At 41.0% G+C, this 22,208-nt stretch overlaps 1 protein-coding gene across 3 annotated transcripts in view; it reads left to right on the top strand.

The window, feature by feature from the left end:
• Positions 1-22,208, top strand: part of GALNT13 (polypeptide N-acetylgalactosaminyltransferase 13) — a 422,841-nt gene that overhangs the window by 253,430 nt on the left and 147,203 nt on the right. For all 3 annotated transcript variants that reach the window (XM_006025323.2, XM_025206100.1, XM_025206101.1), the window contains one exon: positions 15,491-15,608. In XM_006025323.2, coding sequence (XP_006025385.1) covers positions 15,491-15,608 — 118 coding nt within the window. The remainder of the gene's footprint in view (positions 1-15,490; positions 15,609-22,208) is intronic.

Here is a 22,208-nt window from a genome sequence, read left to right on the forward strand (position 1 = left end):
CGTGGCGGCGCAGCCCGGCCCCAGCCCTCCGGGGGAAAAAAGTCTCTGGATAGCCTGCACTCCCGTATAGCCCGCAGCCAGCCATTTTTTTTGTAAAATCATGTATACCCCGTGGGATATATGCTCGAAAATACGGTAAATGAGGAATACTTTGGTACTGAATTGTTATGTACTTATGAACACTGTGATATTTTATTTGTATATAATTATATTTAATACCATTTTACTAAAATTCTTGTTAGAATGCATGCCCATCCAGAAAGCATAAACATAGAATATATCTTCTAGATTTAAATTACTGGATGACCAGTATGTGACCTATGCACAGTGCTGCAGTATAGTTATCAGAGCTGAGCAAATGCTTTATTTTGTTTGTGAATATCAAATAAATATGAGCTTGCTTTTGATATGTTTCTTTCCCTTTTGTATTCATTTTCTCCAGCTGTTTTAGTGAATAAGTTTACTAGCAGCCACAACATGGAAACAGCCCAGTTTTAAGCACTTGTGGAGAGCAATGACTGAACTTGTAAAATTCAAGTATTCTCCCAATAAACATTATTCTCTTTAAAACTTATGATATTTCTAGTTAAGGAACAGAGTTGATAACTAAATTGTGTTCAGTCAGAACTAACCAACACAGCTCCAATTTCCCAGATCACTGAACTGCTCATGAATGATCTACAGGCTGACAATCAGTCACAGAAAGTATTCAGTGAGTTATTTTAACACACTTTCCAGACACAAGTCATTTGCTTGTAGAAAATTTGTGAACAAAACCAAAAAAGGTGGCATTAGTTTAATAAATTATTTGCTCAGCTCTAATTGCTATAATGGTCCCCTTGTGTGTTAATGAAAGTATTCAAAAGTAGATGTAATTGTTTCAAACATGATTAATAGACATAACGAAAAAGGAACAAAAAATCCCAATCCAATGCATTTCAGGGCAGTGTGCAACAAGCAGATAGAGAGAGCCAGCTCAGATGACAACAGTTCACAATTCAGCTTTAAGAAGTGTTTTGAGCCAAGATAGTGGATGGGTAAAGGAAGTTTTTTCATGGTTCATTATGTTTGAACAAGCAGAAATACATCCTCCTATGAACTTTAGAACAGGTGAAAGGCCTTGGATTTGAAATTATTGAATATCTTTCTAGTTGAGAGTTCAGTTCTAAGGAACCATCTTGTTTCCCACTTATTAATATAAGGGAAAAGGAAAGTTTTTTCAACATTCTTGTTCAGGCTGATTTTAGAGTATCAAGGTTAGATACAGTAGAGCCACTGAGAGGAGAAGAGTCGAAAGGGCAGGAAGTGTGTTTGTGTAGATCGTACATTAGATCCCATTGTGCCTTTATCTGTACATGTAGAGGGGGCCTAAATCTTTGCAAGTCTCTTGTCAGGGGCAGCTAGCTCCTCTTGGAGCTGATCCTAATGACTGTTAAGACTGCTGCATGGTTGCTGTAGTGTGTGCCAGTGATGGTTCCTTAAGAGAATGCTGCAGCAGAATAGAACAGAATAGTAGGGTATAAATTAACCAATGAGACTCTAGATTTTGTTGTCATAAGCAACTCATTGCCACAAGCAGCAACAGTGTGTTTCATGTAGAGGTGGTCTATCCATGTTAGAAAAGTCATGTTGCCAATCTGGCAAGTAGTGTGCGTAGCCACCGTATTGGAATCCAAGTTGGCTGTCATGAGTTCACATTTGGTCAATATTTCAGCCCCCACTAGTGTTAGAAAATTAATTCCAATGACAAAAACAACATAGTACGAACCAAGGAGATCAATCGTAATATTTCCGTCCTGGTAGCCATATTGGATTCCAAGATGGCTGCCACAAACATACAGTTTTGTTCATTATTAGATACACAGAAGGTTTGCAAAATTGCTATGTCAACTCAGTTCTGTTTCAGATTACCTTAACATGAAAAACTCCAATGGAGACTGTCAACAAGAGACTCGCCCTTATTGCCCTTAAGCAAATGTTACAATGCAGTCATATTAGTGAACAAAGTGTGTGAAGCAGTCAGGTGCACGATCAGGACAGTGTATCGCATGTTTATCACTACCGTGTGTGTATGCAAGCTTGCATACTTGTACAACATTTCACATGCAGTTGAATTTCTAATTTGGCAGGGAAATTAAAATCTCCCTTTCAAAGCAAAACATTCCATATTTTCTGTCCCATTCTCCTGTTCTCCCTGCCGTGGGAAAATAAGTTGACTTTTGTAGCTTACTCCAATGCTCACTTGATCCAGGCTCTGGTGGACCAAGAAAAGTGAGTGGTAGAGGCAAAGGACATCTTCCCATTAATTTCTTGCATTCAAGCTAACAATGTTTAGTTCAGACAGCTCAGATGAGGATAGCTGCCTTGATATGACAGGTCTTTCTCTCAGAACAGAAAGGTAGTCTTTTTTGGAATACTTATCCTCTTCATCCTGTCCTTCTTTCCTACCTGAAAACCAGCACCTGAAATTTCATTTGGAAATCAGATGGCAGCTAGAGCAGGTACTGAGTATAATTGGCTTCCTGCAGGAAACAGTATTTAATAAGTGATCTGCTGCATTCAGGTCTATCTGCTCTTTGGAGTGGTTTTAAACAATAGCATCAGACTTCATTGCAGTAATTCAGTGCTGGTGACAAAAGGTGTGGACCCAGGAATACTTGGAGCGCTTTTGATACAGGGATGTTTAAAAGGGCATCAGCTGACATTTATTAATTGTTATAAATGAAGGAGCTGAGTGTGATTCCAATGTAGCAAACTCCCTCCAACTTTAACACTCCTTCCTCCAGTGTTAAAGTTGGAGGGGGGTTTCTGCATTTGAATCTTCTCAGCTCCTTCATACATAACAGTCAGAATATAGCAGCTACTGCCCTTTAAAACATTTCCCATTTGAAAGGGCTCCAAGGGTTCCTTTGTCCACAGGGAAAGATGTGGTAGCAAGTTCTAAAACAAATGAAGAGGATGTAAAATTCTAGCCACACTTAAAATGGTTTGGCCACCATGTCTACCTGATATCCAAAAACATTTGGGGATCCAGAAAAAAAAAAAGGAAACATGAGCAAGAAATTTCTAGTTCTTGCTTTCCCTTTTCTGTAAGAAATATTTCAACTTCACCTGGATTTTGGAGTATGTGTGTATGTATGCATACATCTTGATCTAGTCTGTTTCTATATAATACGTATGACCATTGACTTTCAGCTTTGCGTATGTATATGTAATATAATCATCGCACCTAACTTCTTTTCATTACACTGAAAGTCAGCGGAGTTGCTTTGTGTAAAATCTCTCTCACAAGTACACCCAAACATCTAGTATCCACTTCAAGCTAATTGCAACATGGCTACCTTTTCCTTTTATATTTAAGGTAAGACATGCAGGACACAAATTGGTTTGTAATGACCGTTATTGTATTTAGTAAGAAAAGATCTGCATAATTCACTCATGAGAAATCACTCGGTTCACTCATGAAGGGAGCAGTTGCAGCAAAATTCAGTCATCATATGCTTTGTATGTGCTGTCCACTACTCTTAATGAAAAGAAAAACCCCCCCCCCCCCCCCCCCCCCCCACCCCAAAAACACTGCATTTCCAGTAACATTTATCTGGTTCTTTTTCTTTTCTACAGTTAGTAGAAATAAGAGCTAGTTTATTTGTTTTTTTTGCCCAAGTGATTAAAAGAAGCTGGCTTACTTATCATTTAATTTTGTAAAAAGATTAGGGAGTTAAAGCAACAGAAGTATCTTCTTTTGTCAGTTTCTAGAATTTATAGTGAAAGTTTAATTTATTCATTTTCTGTGGTGCAGTCTCCAAGTAATTGTCATCTTATACAGTTGTGAAGATAACTTTCATACTACAATGTATGACTGTAAAAAGCAGATTTAATAGTTCTTATCATTTCTGCAGTGACCTGAATAAAAGAAAAGAGACCTAATAAAAGTCTCTAATTCTGTATAAAAAGTGATGGGTAATATATTGCAAACAAAGATTCAACATGCACTTATAGCACATTTGAAATATCCTGATCTAATTTATATATATAATTCCTGTTGTTGCTCTTCACAAATTTGACCCTATCATTTTGATCCCTTATTGTTTTTACTTTCTTCCCTAGGTACAAGCATGTCATCTTTCTTCTTCCCCAGGGAGGTAGTTTTTCTCTCTCTTTAGATTTTTATAAATTAACATGTCATGATGGTATCTGAGCCCCTCCAACAACACTTTTCTTTTAAATTGTATCTTTAACTCTCAGCATTTTATGAAGGTGGATAATGTCTCCAATCTGGATATATGACCTTCCCAAGCTCACAACACATCATAAAATAGCATCGGGCTCAATTTACCCATTTTTCTGAACACTAAACCTTGTGTTTTGCTACCTTTTTGTGCATGACTCCTTATTTTCTCTATAACTCCTTCAGTTAGGATGTCAGGGTGGGGTTATAGGCTTGTGTTAGGTACAAATAAACCAATCTGGATGATAATGGGTGCATCTAAATATGCAATTAGTGCACAAGAATAGACTCCAGAGCTTTTGCTTTGGAGTTTTTTGTTCCCAGGCATACCATTTAAATGTATGCCTGGGACCTATTAACTCTGGAGCAATCAGATTTGGAGTTTGTTCATGCATAGCACATGGAGTCTGGTTGGAGCAGCTGTAGCTGGAATGGGACCCCAGGGGACAGCCTGCAAGTCTGGGGCTGCTTCAGCTGAGCTTAATGTGCTGCACAGGGGCTAGCTGGGGCACAGCGGTGCTTCAGTGTGGGACTAGCCAGTAGGCCTGTGTGAAGCAGTAAGTATTCAATTCAGATTCAGCCAATTCTGAGGGACAGTGATTCGATTCGGTGATTTGAGTCACTGCCCCAGTTTGATTCGGCCAAATCAGATTCGGAGATTTGGCGATTCAGCCATAAACTATAATGGGGAATCACTAAAATACCTATAACTTTGTCATTTGTTTGCAAATGTGGATTAAAACAGCAGCCCCTTCTGAGGTCATGAAGCCTGCCAAGATTCAAAGAGATAGGTGCAGGGGTTTCTGTGAAAGTGCCCCTCAAACTGTTGAAAGCAAAACTCATGTCATGTTTGTGTGTTAAGGCAGAGTGGGATGAAAACAGCAGGGATGGTAGCCCCTTCTGAGATCCTGAAGTCTGCCAGGTTTCAAGGAGATAGGTGCAGGGGCTTCTGTGAAAGTGTACCTCAGACTGTTGAAAGCAAAACTCATGTCACTTGTGTGTGTTGACTGGGTGTCTGGTTGTAGCCGTGTTGGTCTAAGGAACAGGCAGGAAAGGCTCTTTGAGAAGATGTGATATCTTTTATTAGACCAACTGAATATTTGGAGAAGTATATCTTAGCAAGCTTTCGGGTTTAAAAACTCTTTGTCAGGCTGAGGAAGCATTTACAGCTGGTGTGTGTGCTCTTTGGTAACCTTATCACCAGGAGCAAACTTCCTACATCCCAAAACGCACCGAATGGATCCAGACTATGCCTTGACAAGAAATGCAAAACCTGCCAACATATCTCCAGTACCCCCACAATTACTACACCCCACAACAGAACCATCAGCATTCCTAAATCTTACAGCTGCACCTGCAGAAATGTAATATATCTCATCCAGTGCACCAAATGCCCTGCTGGAAAATACATAGGAGAGACCAAACAATAACTGTGCATCAGGATGAATACACACTGGACATCTATTAAAGACAGAAACACCCAGTGGGGGCACACTTCTCACAAGCAAACCACTCTCTTACCAATCTCTCAGTCCTGATCCTCAAATGGAATTTACAAAACACTTTTCACAGACGAGCCTACAACCTTCACTTCATCAACCTCCTATATACAAAAACTCATGGACTCAATATAAACATTGGATTTGACACACCGTAACCTGCCTAACATCTGATTCCCCAGGTACCTCTCCACTTTTACCTGTTACATCCCCCTTCCCCACCCCTTCCCAGCCTCTCTCTCACCCCCGACACCTCAATTTACATTTTCGCTGACTGGCTTTCTTGCATGAATACCAGCCTCTGGCTTCTTTACTATTCATTCCATCCAGGAAGACCACACACACTGACTGCAGATGCTTCCTCAGCTTGACAAAGGGGGCCGCATCTCCTTTGAATTGAATCGGCTACCGAAGTTTCTCACAACCCTACTAGCCAGCAGGCAGCCCCTGCACTAAAGCATCCTTGTGCCCCATCCAGCTGGGTTGGTATCTCGATGTACACCGCTGTGCATGAAAAAAAAAACTCTGTAGCAGGGTAGTACTTGTAAATACAAATACTACCCTGCTGTGGAGTGTACAAATACTACCCTGTGTTGTGATAGGGGTGCACGTGTAGATAATGAGACATTTATTGTGGAGCTAATTAGTCGGCTCCACATTAAACGTTTTGTGTAGATGTGTTTATTAGGCACATATGAAATGTAGAACCAAATTACAGCATTCAACCAGAATTTGAACAGAAATGAATCTGACATTTTGCTAAAGTTCCTTATAAATGTGACTTGAATTTGTCTTGGGTTTATTATCTTTTCTTTCATTGATTTTATTCAGTAGTAAAAGGAACAGGAGAGTGAGAGGAAGAAAAGTCAGTGCGACTGAAACTAAGATTGATGAGTTGAAAAGGGTAATAAACTTGTCAGGGATATACATTCTCTAAGTAATAAACCTATTAGGGAAAGGTGAAACAAATCAACTACAGAGCTCCATCCTTAATATTTTTCTTATTTTTTAAATAGTCTTTGTCAAGGAGTGGCCTCTTGGGGAATGCCTGTGCATGACCACCATCACCTTGCCTGGTCTAAAAGGGGTGGCTTCTAGAGAAGGGAAGAGCCGAGCCACCCTTCCAACTCTGGGGATCCTGGTCTTTTGGTCCCTCATCCTCGTGGTTCTTTGTGGCCACACTCAAGGAGCTAGTATCTAGCTCTGCTCCTGAGAGAGGGACTTGTTGGGGGGGACTCACAGGAACACAGTGTTCCAAGTATCACAGTAGACCATCTCCTCAGTAAAGATATTAGCTGGGTGGCCTTTGATTCAGTAAAAGGTTCTCTGCCCCCTTTGAAGGAGTTAAGCAGTCCCTCTGTCCCTGATCCAGATTGCACAGCCCTAAGCACCCCAACAATACTCAGGTGATCCCTTTCCAGTTCCCCAAAGCTCCTCAACTTGTTTCAGTCTCCAGACTGTTCTGACCATTGTTCTGCTTTCCCCAGTCTGCTCTCCTGTTGTCATATTCATTTCCCCCTGGGCATGGTGTCATCTCACCTTTATTGATATGTCTTGAAGCTAAAAGTCCATCTTATCTTGTCCTGCACTTACTCAGACCTGGCACTTAACCCTCCATTCTCTGTACACAGGCTGTTGAGATAAACTGAGTCACACAATAATATAACAACCTGAACAGAGAAACATCACAATAAAACTTGTAGTCCATCACAGTCTTGCAAACTCTTTGTATACTGAAGAACATCCTGTATATCTTTGAGTAAATTAATTCCTACTTCAGTCAGTTTGCCAACATATCAGTGTGCCTAAAAAAACAGAATACTATCTGTGCCCAGAGCAGTTTAAAAACATCTTGCTGCTTGATATCCACAATATAAAATATATCAAATGTTTTTGTGCTGTGCCTCTGCTGGATACTGCCATGTTTGTCCTTCATTATTGAAAATTTAAAACACTTCATGGTAATATTTATTTAGAAGTTCTAGAAGCTTTAGCTTTCTTCTATTTTGAAACTTTTTCTTCCTAAATATCTTGCTCCTATATAAATTCCTGTGAAAAAATTCAAAAAGAGATTAAATGTATACAGTAAATAAATATTATACTGCTAGGCCAGGGGCAGGCAATTATTTGGGCCCATGGGCCAAATAGGCAGTTCTGGGGAGCTGCTGGGGGCCGGTCAGCACACCCCACACCCCCACAACAACCTGGAGCCTGTGCCTCCTGTGGATCCTCCCTGCTACTGCCAACAGTGCATAGCCTCAGCCCTCCCCACATCCACTCCGGATTCACTCCAGCCAGAGCGGACCAGGTGAAATCTACATGTACAGCCCCAACCCTGGCCCACCCTGCACCTGCTCCAGACTGTTTGCCCATGCTAAGCAACAGCAGCAGCCAGGCAGAAGCTGTTGCTTTGTGTGGGGGGAAAAGTGGCCCCTCCCCCTCACTGCTGCCAGGTCCTTCTTGCTGCAGCCACCTGGAGCCCATGCCCGGGCTGCCCTGCAGCTCCTATACACCAGTGTCACCACCTCTGCTAGACTGCCCAGCCAGGACAGTGGTGGCGTTGCAGGCTCTAAGCAGCTGCAGCAAGAATGGCCCGGCAGCGGTGAAGAGGAGGGACCATTTACCCCTATGCCGAGCAGCAGCTTCTGCCCAGCTGTTACCGCTGCTGCCACTACTCAAAATGGGTAAGCGGTCCAGAGCAGGCATGAGGTGGGCTAGGGTCAGGGCTTTGCTCACGGGTTCTGGCTGGTCCTCTCTTCCAGGCCAAATCTGCAGAAGGTGTGGGGTGGACAGTGTTGAGGCTGTGTATGCAGGTCCATACTAGTACCATGGGACTCGGGCCAGCAGTGACAACAGCCAGAAGGAGCCAGTGCTTTTTCATCTGTCTAGAAGGACAATCCAGCTAAGGAGCCACCCCAGCCCCACTGAATGCCCAGGGGGTCGTGGGATGCCCCATGGGCCAGATGGTACCTGGGTCAGGAGGAACCGAGAAACCTGCTGCAGGCAAAAGTCCACCTGTGGACTGTATTTTGCCCACCATGCTCTAGGCTCCAGACCTAGCAACTAACTGAACTAGGGTACTAGTAGGAATTCATATAAATAAAGTCTTTCTTCCAGAATGTATTCATAATATATTTATTCTATACTAATGTCACCAGCATTCAGTATCAATCTATCAATGTGCAATATTTTGCCGTGTTTTATTTCTGATTTAAGATGCCTATTATTGCTTGCCATGTGTTTCCATTTTTGTGATGTCAAAATAGTAATTGGAACAGCTTCTGGTTTTCTGTATGTTAGTTTCTCGCACATTGCAGTGTATTTCACGCTTTGTCTCATTAAACCCTAGCTTCTGTTCTAGAAGGACCACATCTAAGAGAAGAAAGGGTGATATATATTTTAATTTGTATTTATTTATTCATTAGGCTATTGTGACTCTTTCAAACAGATACTAATTAATGCAAGCCATCATTTCTTGTTTTGTGGACTTGCTAGTAAGTGGGCTTAGACTATTAACCCAAATCTTATACACTATGAACCTAAACAGCCAGTGGATGGAATGAACTATTGATCATGTTGACCAGGGCTACAACTGAATTCATTACCTAGGAGCACAGGGCTTTATGTCTTATTTATAATTCTCAGGACCATAAAACCATTCTTGTCCACTCAAGGCATTTTTTCATTGCTTGAATATGTTTCAAATATTTTTTCAGAGTGTAAAAATCTGTAGCCCCTCACTGTCAGAAGTAGAATGCTTGGAACTGCACTTGAATAAAAGTATAGAAATTACAGGCTGGCGAAAAGTGTATTGAGTGTTATGCCTTCTCTGTGCTATACAAATTTCAAGCTGTCTTAGGTTTGAGGAAGCTCTCAGAAAAACTGGAGAACAGAGGCACAGGAGGGCAGCGCTGGCTTGCATGGTGCCAATGCCAGCAGTACGGTCAGCCACCACTGCAATTGGTGACTAGCTGACTATATTTGTGGCTCTGCCTTTCTCTCCCCCCCCCCGACCCTGCCCTGCCCTGCCCCATACAGGAGACACCTGAAGGTGCTGCCCTGGTTGTTCCTCTCAGTTATACTGGAGAACCATAGGGCCTGTCTTAAGTTATGATAACCTGTTTAAATTCACCATTGGCCAAAGTAATGCCTGGGATTTCTTCAGCACCTGCCTGTACTACTCATTCCCAGGGCCCTCCATAGTTCAGTGCCTTAGCTTGTGAGGGGCTTATTGAAAGCAGTCTTGCAACAGCCTTCAGCAGTTCCTGTGCTATGGCAATTCCCTTGTAACAAGGTAGTAGGCTTTGAGAGTCCTAAAATAAGGGACAGAAGTAAAGATACTGAACCTGAGGTGAGAATTTTGCCTAATATGTTGGCAAAAGTTTCAGAAATAAAAAATAATCAGCTCCAAAACAAAACTAGAAAAAAAAAAAAAAAAAAACTACATTAGTCTGTGGTATCTAAGATTCATCACACAAAAAATCACTAGGAGTCATATGCTAGTAACATAAATTTCAACAAGGATGAAGGAGCCCTTATTTTCTCTTATGAGTATTTTAATTGTTTTTACAATGACATCTGTGGTGTTTTTTGTTTATGTAGAATTGAACAATTTATATAGTAGATAATAGTTTTGGTTCTTATGTTTTATTTATTTAAAAACTTTTACTATTTATGAAGATATATTTTATAGTAGAATTGTATGGTACTTAGTAATTTCAATTTCAATTTGTAAAAATGTAGGGAAGCACTCTTTATGTTGCATATGCAACTCCATCAAAATTCAAAGGAAACTTTAGGCAGTTGTACCTTGTCTGAGAGTACTGCTGAGGCTTAGGGGTCTGATTTTCCAAGCATCAGCAATTGGGCCTGACAGTTTGACCTGACTGGGTCATATTAGCAGGGTACATCCTCTATCTCGCCCACCACATTTTGATCTTTAGATAAGAAGGGAGGATCCTTGATGGTATTCACCTGTACCTGCAAGCATCACATTGTTCCCCAGGGCTCTGCTTCTCCTTGCACCCTGTCCTTACGCCAACCCGGTCTTATAGTCTGATCAGGTCAAGTGCCATTGGATAGTTAGATGGCCCCCGTCCTCACAAGTGGTCTGCTTTTTTCTCAAGAATTGGTAGCCCACTTTAAAACAGTTCAGTGGGCTCTCACCATTATGCCCATCAGGGCTACTCCACTAAATTCTTACTTTTCCTTGTCAGGCATCACTGCCCCATTGTTGACGCGCCCCTAGGGCCCTACACCTGTAGGAACGGACTCATAGTTTGTTGTCTTGATTCATCCAGTGAAGCATGTCATCTCCCGGCACTCCTGCTCCAAGCCAGCAATTCCCTGGTGTTATGCCTTTGGTTCTACAATGGCAAAGCTCCTCCAAGCCTCAAGTTAGAAGAGCAAATGTTGCTCTTCCCCTTTTGCCCCTGCTGGGGCATGCTCCAGTCAGGGCTGGCTCTCCTGCAGCCATGCTCCCTGGCCTCTGCTCCCTTTCCCTCAGCCAGTCTTTATGCCGTGTTCAGCTATGCACCAGCCAACCCAGTTCCAGCATGAGCTGATGAAGTGTGGCAGCTGCGGTGCCAGGGATTCCCTGGATCATGCCACTGGCATTTTTTTGGGTAAGTTTTTGCTTTTGGAGGGAGCGTCTTCAGTTTATCCCATCCCCGGGGGGCAGGGAGGGGGGGAGATGAGATTGCCCTTGGGGGTTTCATGACCCCAGTAAGGGTCAACAGATAGTACTCTGCTATGACAGAAACCTATGCTTCTAAGCAAAAGGCTGTTGAATCAGGCAAGAGTCTCTTGGTTTATCATTCAGTCTTTCCCGAAAAAAAAAAAAAAAGAAAAGGAAAAAGAAAATGAATACTTCACATAATTTGAGTGCAAAACCATGGGGTCTAATATTGTAAACACTGGTGCAGATGTGGAGCTGTATGTATGAGAAATCAATGGGACTACTCACACATATGTTTGCAGAATAAGACTCATAAATTGGTTTGTGTTTGTTCATGCAATGTGGGACAGAGTTTTACTAAAAATATTTGTGAATCTTGATGAACCCTTTAATGAATCAAGTCCATTTTCAGATATGCAGGGAAACCCAATAAGCACTATATGGCTTTGATTCATTGTAGAGATTTCACATAGCTGTATTTTATAGATGTGTCTCATTAGCTATTAATAGAAATGCCATTTCAGTCTATTATATCGAATATGTTGCTGTCTGGTGCAATACAAGTATGTGGAAAAAGGTGTAACAATTGTAGCAATTTTTATTTGTCCTGTGCTTGATGATAGTTACCTTTTGAAATCTCATACAGCGCAATGCCCCAGTCAGGTAGAAGGCTGTAGCCACAAAATCATTACTATCTGCTCAACTTCATTACTATTCCTCATTATAGCCCCAGGGGTCAGTGATATTGCTCATGGCAGAAATCTAGCAAGATTGAGGGCAGTAAAGCAGCTTTGAGACCTAGGAAGGCTTAGCTGTGTTCACATGACAGACAGTTAATTATCTGAGCTTACAATGCTTAGAGTATAGGAGACAAAACAGAAATGAAGTGTAGGTAAATTCATTGGTCTAGTCTTACTTGGTTGCCATTCACTGAACTATGCTTGCTTATTAGGAATTTTGATAGTAAACCCTGGCAGAAGAAGAAAGTATTATGTCACAAGGCAAATGCTTCTTTTTGTTAAATATATTACTAAGTTTTTAGTTTTTAATGGCATTACTGTGTTTAATTTTATTATAAGTTATGTATACTCTGTATATAACACAATACATATATGCACACACATTTTTATAATGTATTTTTATGCAGAATGTGTACATGTATACATGTTTGCGCATATGTGGGCAGACATCCCACACACACATTTGTACAATACATACACATGCATAATATATATGTCATTGTAGCTATAGGAGTGGTTCATAACCCTTTTTAGGCTCATGGCATTCCTTGTTAGACTCGAGGCACCCATGGCAAATGCCAGCTCTTAACGTTCACTCATTTTTTGACTACAGATAAATAATAGAGAAATTCTTCCATTGCAAAGAACTTAGAAAGACCACAAGTTAGAATGTTTTGACACTGAATTCCTATTTGAAAACTTAGGATTTATCTTGAGAACAATGTGTGGGTGTTTGCACACCTAACCGTGCTAATATTATGTGGCACTCTGCATCACCTTAGAAGCATCTCAAGATGCTTGAGAATCTCTAATCTACACTGATGATTTCTGGGAAAAGTTCTAGCAGTATAGCTTTAACAATGGCCAGAGCGATGATTTACACAGCAGCCACCTTTCTTTGTCATGAAGGCAGTAATAAATAGCTGGTTATTGTCGTCTAGTACCCCCATTATTAAACAATAATGGAGCTGAGCTGGTGCTAAGTCAATAGTGAACAGGTCCTTAGTGTGCCACACCCATGCCTGTGTTACAAGTATTTGTGTTTATAAATGCATGTAAGTAAAGCTGAATGATAGGAAATTAAATATTTTCCTTGTATCTTTGAATTAATTCTTTTGAGCTCTGTGAATGGTTTTTTGGTTTATTTTCTAATGTTCTAGCAATCAAATTATTAGTACATGCATAAAACACACTGCAGTGCTGTGTTCATGAGGGCTCATGAAAACTGAATTTTAAATTCATACTTGCAAGAGTTTTCACTTCTCATTCATTCAGGGAACGGAAGACAATGACTTAACTGACCAATGGCAAGTAACGAGCAAAGTACATTTTAACGTTGAATATCAAATTATTCACCACTTTCAGAAACAATACACAAATTAGAACAAAATTCACTAAATAAATAAGTTAATTATTGTGAATTATTCAGTTGCAGAGTTGCTTGTATTCAGTAGTGATTTGTGTGTTTGTATGTGTGTATAAACATGTGCTTGGTAATGTACTGCAGGCTAAGTTCAACTTTCAGACAGCCTGCTATTCCCCTCACTGCTGCCCATCCACCTACACAACAGTGAGCTGTGTATCCACATTGATGGGTACTCTCCCATGGTGTAATGCAACCTACAGGAAGCCAAGACAGAGTAGTAATTTCCACCCTGGGCTTTCTTGTTGCCTAATGTAGTGCTATAATGGCAAGCCATAATCCTGTTCTGATTAATTTACAAATCACTTAAAATGTAGTGGAGGGTAATTATTCTGCAGGAGGAATTAAACAGCCTGAGGGACCTACTCTGAAAACACTTACGAATAGATAGGGGTGTGTGAAATGAGCCGTATTTGATTCAGATTCAGATTTGGCCCGAATCGGGGACAGTGATTCGATTTGTTGATTCAGATCGCTGTCCCGATTTGATTCGGCCGAATCTGAAGATTCATAGACACAGGTTTAAATGCTTTTTCTACATACCTGGAGGTACCAGGCACAGCTTGTGAATGCTGCAATGGTGGAGCTAATTGAGCACCCCATAGGTGCACGGGGGGGGCCCCCCCATGTGCTTCATGGTGGACCCAGAAGTGGACCGGAAGAACTCCTGGTCCACTTCCGGGCCCACTGCCAAGCATATGGGGGACCCCCTACGCTCCCCCCACCTCAGATCAGTGATCAGCCACAGTGGGACCCCAGGTCCCCCCCACAGCCAGGAGGCATCAGTCGCTGAGCCAATGGGCGAGGGGAGGGTCCTCTGTGTACTCCACGACTGACCCAGAAGTGGACTGGAAGTATTTCTGATCCACTTCTGGGTCCACCGCTGAGCATACTGGGGACCCCCCTCTCTCCCTCCGTGCTCCTGTGGGATGCTCCATCTGCCCCATCATCACAGCATTCATGAACTGCCTGGTACCTTGAGGTATGTAGAAAAAACATTTAAAGCCAAATCGGGTGGAATCTCCGCTGAGTTAAATCAGCGACCAAAGCTTCACACAGCTGTAGTGATTATAACTGCAGTTTGTAGACCCAAGTTTTCAGGAGCAGGCTGTGTCCTAAATCGATTCATAGAATTGCTTCCTCTTCTACCCTTAGCTGTGTCTCGGTGTTTAAGTTTAGAGCATTATATGTACCCCATTGCTTTATGTTTATACAATCATGTCTGTCCTTATTTTTAGGTAAAAAAAGCTCATATCTGAGTGCCTGTGAATCTCAAATTGAATACTGTTATTGTAAGATGTGTTTATGTTATATTAAATAACCATTTGATGTTTAATGCAGAGTTTAAAAGTATAATAGATAGTTGTAGGAAAACAGGACAGCCTGACTCATAGGGAACTTGCACTCTGACTGGTTTTGCCTGTTGTAAACTTTTATAATCCTGTTAAAAGAGATTAGGCCTGGTAATTTTATGAACATTTAATCTCTGTAAGGGCAGAGCTAAAGGAATTAAACTCTCTTCGTTCTGCTTTCAGATTGGATTTAAACTACGATGCAGATGCAAAAGGCCAATATTGTATCCACTTAACCATATCATACACTTATACATCTATTTTAATATAACTTTTGCATACAGGATGTAATTCTGTAATCTATACTAAATCCCACTGGCTTCTGTAGGAGTTTTGCCTGAATCAGAATTGCAGTGTGGCATATAATGGGAGTGAGGGAGTGGAGCTGTAAAATTCTAGACCACATTATTATTTATTTTGTGTGTTTTAGTTATTGTACGTATAATATCTTTTTATATTCAAAATGTCTGGGGAGATATATGCTGTAGTATCACCTATTAAATTCCACAGTATCTTTCAAAAGGTATTTTTCTTTTTCTTTCTTTCTTTTTTTTCTGTTTTTTTCAACTAGGACCCCTACTATGGCTGGTGGCCTATTTTCTATTGACAGAAACTACTTTGAAGAGATAGGAACTTACGATGCAGGAATGGATATCTGGGGTGGAGAGAATCTTGAAATGTCTTTTAGGGTAATTGCCATTTTACTTCATTTTCTGACAACAAACACAGTTATACTGTAATAGTTTGTGCCTTGCAGATAGGGAACATTTGTTATAGATAAAATGCAATTTATGAATTAACTTAAAATTTTAATAAAGTTAGGGATGGCTAAATGTAGTGCTTTCAGGGTTCCTTTTTAGCTGCATGAGACGTCACTGTTTTGGGAGTTTTTCAGGCAATATTTTTTAGGTATTATATTGTTTTTTCTACACACACACACGTGCGCGTGCGCGCACACACACACACACACACACACACACACGCACAGACTTTTATTGAAACAGTAGGAATGCCAGCTGACATAAATGAGGTGTCAAAGAATGCAGCATTGAAAACCCAACAGAAGCTTCCAAATGTGTATGCTGTCATGAATATGAAAGTTATAACTGCAAGTTTGATTCTGTTTTACGTATGAAAGCCAAGGTCTCAAAGGAATTTCATATCCTGAAGCGAAGTGGCTTAATTTCTGTCTGTTGTGAAGAAAAACCTGTTACAATAACAACATCTCTTTGAATTAAATGCATTTATTTAGTAAATGACCTTTTGAAATATGAGAAAATTGGAAAATTAAACCTTTGATAAATAAATGATTAGGGAAGATGTGAAAAATGACTTTTAATATCTTCTGGTACATTTTAATCTTTACAAAGTGAAGGAATGTGCAAAATAAAATTCAGCATATCCCTTTACTACCCATAAAACATTAAAGTTGTGTCAAGCAAACCCTATTAGTATTTCCAGAAGAAATAAGTTTAGACTTTTTGGTAAGATTTTAATACCATGATCTCTGAAGCTCACATTTTTGACCAGATGTTTTTTCCTGAGTTCGTTTTGCCATGGGTGTTTTCACTTTAAAGTGTCAATAACAACTGTAGAGGGATGTGGGTGGGTGGGTGTGTGAAGTTCACTTTCATTGGGTATTAAAGTAAATGAACATACATGATCATTAACAAGCTATTTTAACTCCAAATTATAGGCACCTTAGGCACTTTAAACCTAGAATTGGTGGGCTCCTATACACAACTGCGTAGGCAGCTCTGACATGCTGGAATCCTAGCACATTGGAGCAGACTCGATTGAGTCTGCTGGAGCGTGGCAGACCAGTCTAAAAATGGTGGAACCTGATCTAAGATAGACCTGGATTGATGTACATTCAAATTTAATTGATCTAGGTTAGACCAGTGCATGGAACTTCAGTACATTTACCTGTGCAGCCCCAGGACGAGAAAACCCAGACACTTACCCCAGTTTCAGGGCTATACTTTTCATACCTGCCCTTCTGGCACTGGGCTATTTTTATCCCCCCCGCCCCTCCCCACCCCCTCCCCAGTGGACCAGTAAGGCTCCCTCCCTTTTCCCCATCCTGCAAGCTGCTCTGGGTGCCAGGTTTATCAGCATTAGCAGCTGCTAGGAGCCAAATAAGTAAGTATCTGTGGGGGAGGGGTGGGAGGGATCAGGGTATAGGTTCACTGTGGGGATCAGCAAGCTAAAAATAGCCCTTGATCCCCCAAACCTTTTCAAACTCCACCAACCCCCCTGCAGACCCCACATGCCCATACCAATCACTCCCACAGAACCTGCCTGCCCCCCCCAATCCTTCCTGCAGATCCTGCTTGCCCTCTAACCCTCCTGTAGACACTGCCTGGCCCCCACCCCCAGTTGCTCCCATGGATGCCATATACTCCCTGCCCCCCCCTTCAGTGCACCCCCATTAATCCCCTCTATCCCAACTTACCTTAGATTGGGTGGCCATTTTTAACATGATCTAGCCTCCCTCTAACCACCCTGAATGTCTTCACTTAATGAGTGTACAGTATTTTAGTATGCAGCGTCACTGGATCAGAAAGTATTTCCTTTCTTGAAGAGCAGTATTTGTTCATGTTATTTTTTTCCTTTTGAGTATTTTCTTTGCAGTCAAATCCTGAGGCCCTGTTTCAGTTTGTATATGCTTCCTATTTAGGGAAGTCAGTAAGAATATATCTAAGTGAGATTTAAAGTGAAGACTTCAATAAGTGATCCTTATCATGCAAGCTTTGTAGGGATATTTTGAGATACTGAATTCCATGTTCAGGTTAAAAATGTAACACCAAAATATTTGAAAAAGCTAATATCTTTAATAAAGAATTTTCTCAATAAAGATGTTAATGATAAAAGATGGGCTTATGGGAAACACAAGAGGAAATGTCTCACATTTTTTCTTTGTAATATCATTAAAGATGAGAAAATTTACTCATGGTGGATTCAGAGCATCACATTAAAATGTTATTTCATATTTTGCTTTAGAAAAATTTCACACTTAAGCTTCAAGAAATAACTGTAGCTTGAAAAACAAGCCTCTGACTAATTAAGGGCACAGTAAAGTGATATATTTTTAATGCATTGAAATTACCATGGGAATAGAAATTCTGTTTCTTAATAGTTGCATGCTATGTATGAATTGACTAAAAACAACCAAGGAAGTAAAGGACATCAAGTAAGAACTGATAATGAACTGTCTATGTGTTCAAAATCTAAAAACTAGAGATGAACCAACATTTCTAATTTACCTTTTTTTTTTCCATGAAAAATAAGAATAGTCCCACTTACTAAAAGTTTTTTCCTTGTTTTTCTTTTTCCTGCCTCCCTCCCCCTTCCCTATTTTTGACCATTTTTATACTGTTGAGGCCATTAGCAAGGTACATGTACCACTAACTAAAGCCTCATCTTATTTGTTATTTTTATTTTGTGCAGTTTTTTTGTTGTTGAAGATTCCCGGTTAGTAGCTATGGCAATTTGAGTATTTTGTCACAGAAAGGACACAGCCTATTGAATGGTATGTCCTTTCAGTAGCTTGCATTATACCTGTTTGGTAGGAATCGTTTTTTGTGGTGAGACCGTATTTCACTATCTATCCGTGAAACATCTGACTTGTCTGCTAAACAACTAGTTAGAATGCTAAATGGGTGATGAATTTTGGTTATTTTGTTAAAAGATTCATAAAGTAGAAGCTTTCTCTGGTATCTGTGTGTGCTGGAATGTCCTGTCGTCTTAAACAGAGGGTGGACTTTCACTAGAGACTGTCACAAGATTGTAAGGCTCTCAAGGAAGCTTTCAGAATTCTGTTTAGGTTTATGTTACTATTTGAGAAATTCACATTGATCATTATAGTCTGTAATTTGTGTATTGCAGGATCTGCCAGTGCTTGTCACTGAGACTGTTTTGAACTGTAAAGACTTTAGCCTTTATTCAAAACACTATGCTTGAGAATTGTTAATGTCAAGACACCTGCTACCAGAAACCAAGACATTAAAATCTGTGACTATCTCCCACTTAAATTGTAAAAAAGATACAAGCCTACCTAAAGATAGTGTGATAGTTCTAAATTTGAGTGGCCCAGCTTTTTCCTTTTAGTGCCATTCACTTCTACTTATCAAGGACATGAGTGGGATGTAGGCATTCAGGGCTTGAGCCTAGAGGGTCAAAATCCAGGACTGTTTCTCTATGCCCATGCAGAGCAATGGACATTGAGCAAAGCCAGTGAACAGCTGGCACAGGCACTGGCAAAGTCTGGCCCAGAAGCCAGGTCAGGCCCATGGTAGACTCCATTTCCCAGCAGCCCCAGCCCATTTGCAGAGAGCTGTTCCGGGGCTGGGACTGAGATCTTGCAGCAGTGACAGGATGGTCCAGAACCTAGGCAGAACTGCGCTTCACTGCCTGCACAGCCTGGGCAGAGGTGTGCAGACAGCAGATCATGGCTGTGCCACAGCTCCAGACCATGTTGTCACCGCTGTAAGATCCCCAAAGCAGCTCCCTGCCCACCCATGTATCCTGCCAGTGCTGCTGGGGCTGGTCTCCATGGAAATCGTACCCTGTGCTCTCACCGCCCTATTGCTGCTGGGGTCTCCATGGAAACTGGCCTCAGCAAGGCAGGCAGGGATTGCTGGGAAATGGAGTCCAGCTGCCGGCCAGATCCACCATTTTGCCCACCCCTGAGCTAGTATATTTGCACAAGCATTCTGATTTATGGTAAGCAAGCATGGGTCCAGCTCAGTTTACTTCTTCAGCATAGGAGGCTGGTTTTGATCCTCTGTGTCGTAGTCGACTTACAGAGTAGCTCCTGTGATTGCACCACTGTATGCTGTCCTTTTAAAGTGGCAGTCTATGCTAATGTGTTTTTCTGAGTTTAGCGTGTTACAAACAAGCATTTCTTGAAGATGGCATTGGGCTGGATTCCTACATCAGCCATCAAAATCGTGTCCCTGTAAAAGCATAGCAGTAATTATATATAACTTTCAGTCTTTCATATACTTTCTCTTCTTCACATTGCCTTCACTTTTATCTTGGCATTACAAGTGCTGGTTTTTATAAACATGCTTACAGTGCTAACTGTTCTATTTGTCAGGAAATCATTTATTTCCTTTTTTCTCTCTGTATTAAATGTTTTGAAAAGAACAATCATTTAACAGTTACAAAGAGGCAGTATGCTGTGCTAACAAACTAATAGGAAGGTTTTGAAGTGCTAAGTTCTTGAACTGGTAAGGAGATGTGACCTCTCAATGCCTCTGATTTAGTGCTCAGGTCCTCAAAGAATTGGGTCCCAAATCTAATCAAATGGACTTTTTAAAAAGAATTTGTCTCCACAAAGATGCAGAAGAAAAGGAAATACTCAAGAAAGGAAAAGTTGTATCTCTGAAAGTTTGTAGGTGCAGGTTAGACATCTCATGGATGGGATTGTTTAGACATTACTTTTCTGTCTTGAGCAGGGAATTAGGCTAGATGACCTCTTGAAATCCCTTTCAGCCCTGTTTCCTATAATACTAAAAGATCCTTATGTTGTACTTGAAGCATCGTTATTAAAACAGTAAATGGCTATATCCCTCCTATTAAAGCAAACACTCACTATTTTTGTTATTCCTGGAAGACAGTATCAAAAGTTATTTAGCAAAACAGCTATACTCATATTTTTTCCCCCCTCTAAACATTACACTTCAGCTGTGATTAACCAGGTAATCACCCTTGAATTATGACCCAGCTAGGCATTCTGCTAATTAGTGGTGTAATAAAACAAGCAAGAAGCTACACTGTTATTCCACAAAAAATGTATTATAACTATGTAGCTTGTTCTATTCATGCTGCTAATTGAACATGTGCCCAAGTGATCACCCAGTGGCTGGGAACCCCATCAACTAAGGGGGTCCTAGCCACAGGGTTGCACCACCCACTGCTTGCCCTGCAGCCGAGGAGTCTCACAGCGGTAACAACATTGTCAGCTGCGGGTCTTGCAGCAGGGAGAATGCACCCCCCATCCCTCCTGCAAGAGCCTTCTCTGCTGAAGGGCTCACAGCGGAGGCAGTATCCTCAGCTGTGGGGCTTGCAGCAGGGGCAGAGGGAAGAACGGGCTCTGGTGTACCCTCAAGCTGGGCGCAGCACTTCTAGCCTCACAGGCACACCAGAGCCCTTGGCTTGAAATGCCCTTGAGGCTGGCAGTGGCAGTCTGGGGATTGGGGCTTCCAGCCTCAGGGATGCGTGCATCTCAGCCCTTGACTCTGATACACTTCTGAGGCCAGGAGTCCTGAACAGCTGACTGACTTGCTATTTGCTAGCTCAAAGGGAGCCTGAGATCATTATTTGAGATCCCAGGATTCTGATCTGCAGTCCCAACAATTGTGCCTCCTGCCATGCACATGTATCAGGGCAGAAGGCATAATTATTGGGATCACCAGTCAGATCCATCGAACCTTTAATTAAACATCTGTCAGGGGCCTAAGAGAGCAAGGTTCCTTTGCTCAGTCCATGTAGTACTATACAGTATGGCTTCTTCACCTTAGCTTCTCTTATTGTGCACAATCTTACCTTTACTGCTATCTATACTGCAGATTAATCTTAGTGAAAATGTATTTGTAGTGAGCCAAAGGACACTGACTTAACTCATATGAAATTAACTTATTTTAATAATGGCCATTATAATGCCTTTTTCAGATAATTTCTACACATTTCAAGGGAACAGTTGACCCTTGAAGGTCCTTGCAATCTGATGATTCTGTGATTAAGGCATCTGTTTCTAATGCTGATTTCCCTGTGTTGAAAAACACTTGTCACCTTGCACTGCAGTTTCAGCACCTGCATGTAAAATGTGATTGGTGATTGATCTAATTGCATCATCAATATTTTCTCTGTAAATGTAGTGCTTTACAGAAAAAAAACAAAAGTTTTTCTTTTCTAAAACCATGAAAAATATTACTAATGTCTGTAAAATATTTATTTTCACTATCCATATTGCTTCCAGTTTTAGTCGACAACTCCAAATTTTATTGTGAATACCATTAAGAATTTTGTTTTTTCTATAAGAGAAATGTATTTTTCACAATGAAAGAAATTAAGCATGTACTGTGTCACAACCCAAGGGTGTGATTTTTGTTTGCGTGTGCTTCGGCACTGCTAAATTATTTCCCGCCACTCGTAGCTTTCTTTGCAGGGTGCATTTCTAGGTTGCAAAAGAGAAATGCACGGTGCAAGGAGTTCCCGCCATTCGTATACAAATTTGTGTCCCACTATTGGCCAGTTCTAAATTATTCCCACGTGGCGGCTAG

The sequence above is a fragment of the Alligator sinensis genome, unplaced genomic scaffold (genome assembly GCF_000455745.1).
Source record: "Alligator sinensis unplaced genomic scaffold, ASM45574v1 scaffold788_1, whole genome shotgun sequence".
In the NCBI taxonomy this organism is placed as follows: Eukaryota; Metazoa; Chordata; order Crocodylia; family Alligatoridae; genus Alligator; species Alligator sinensis.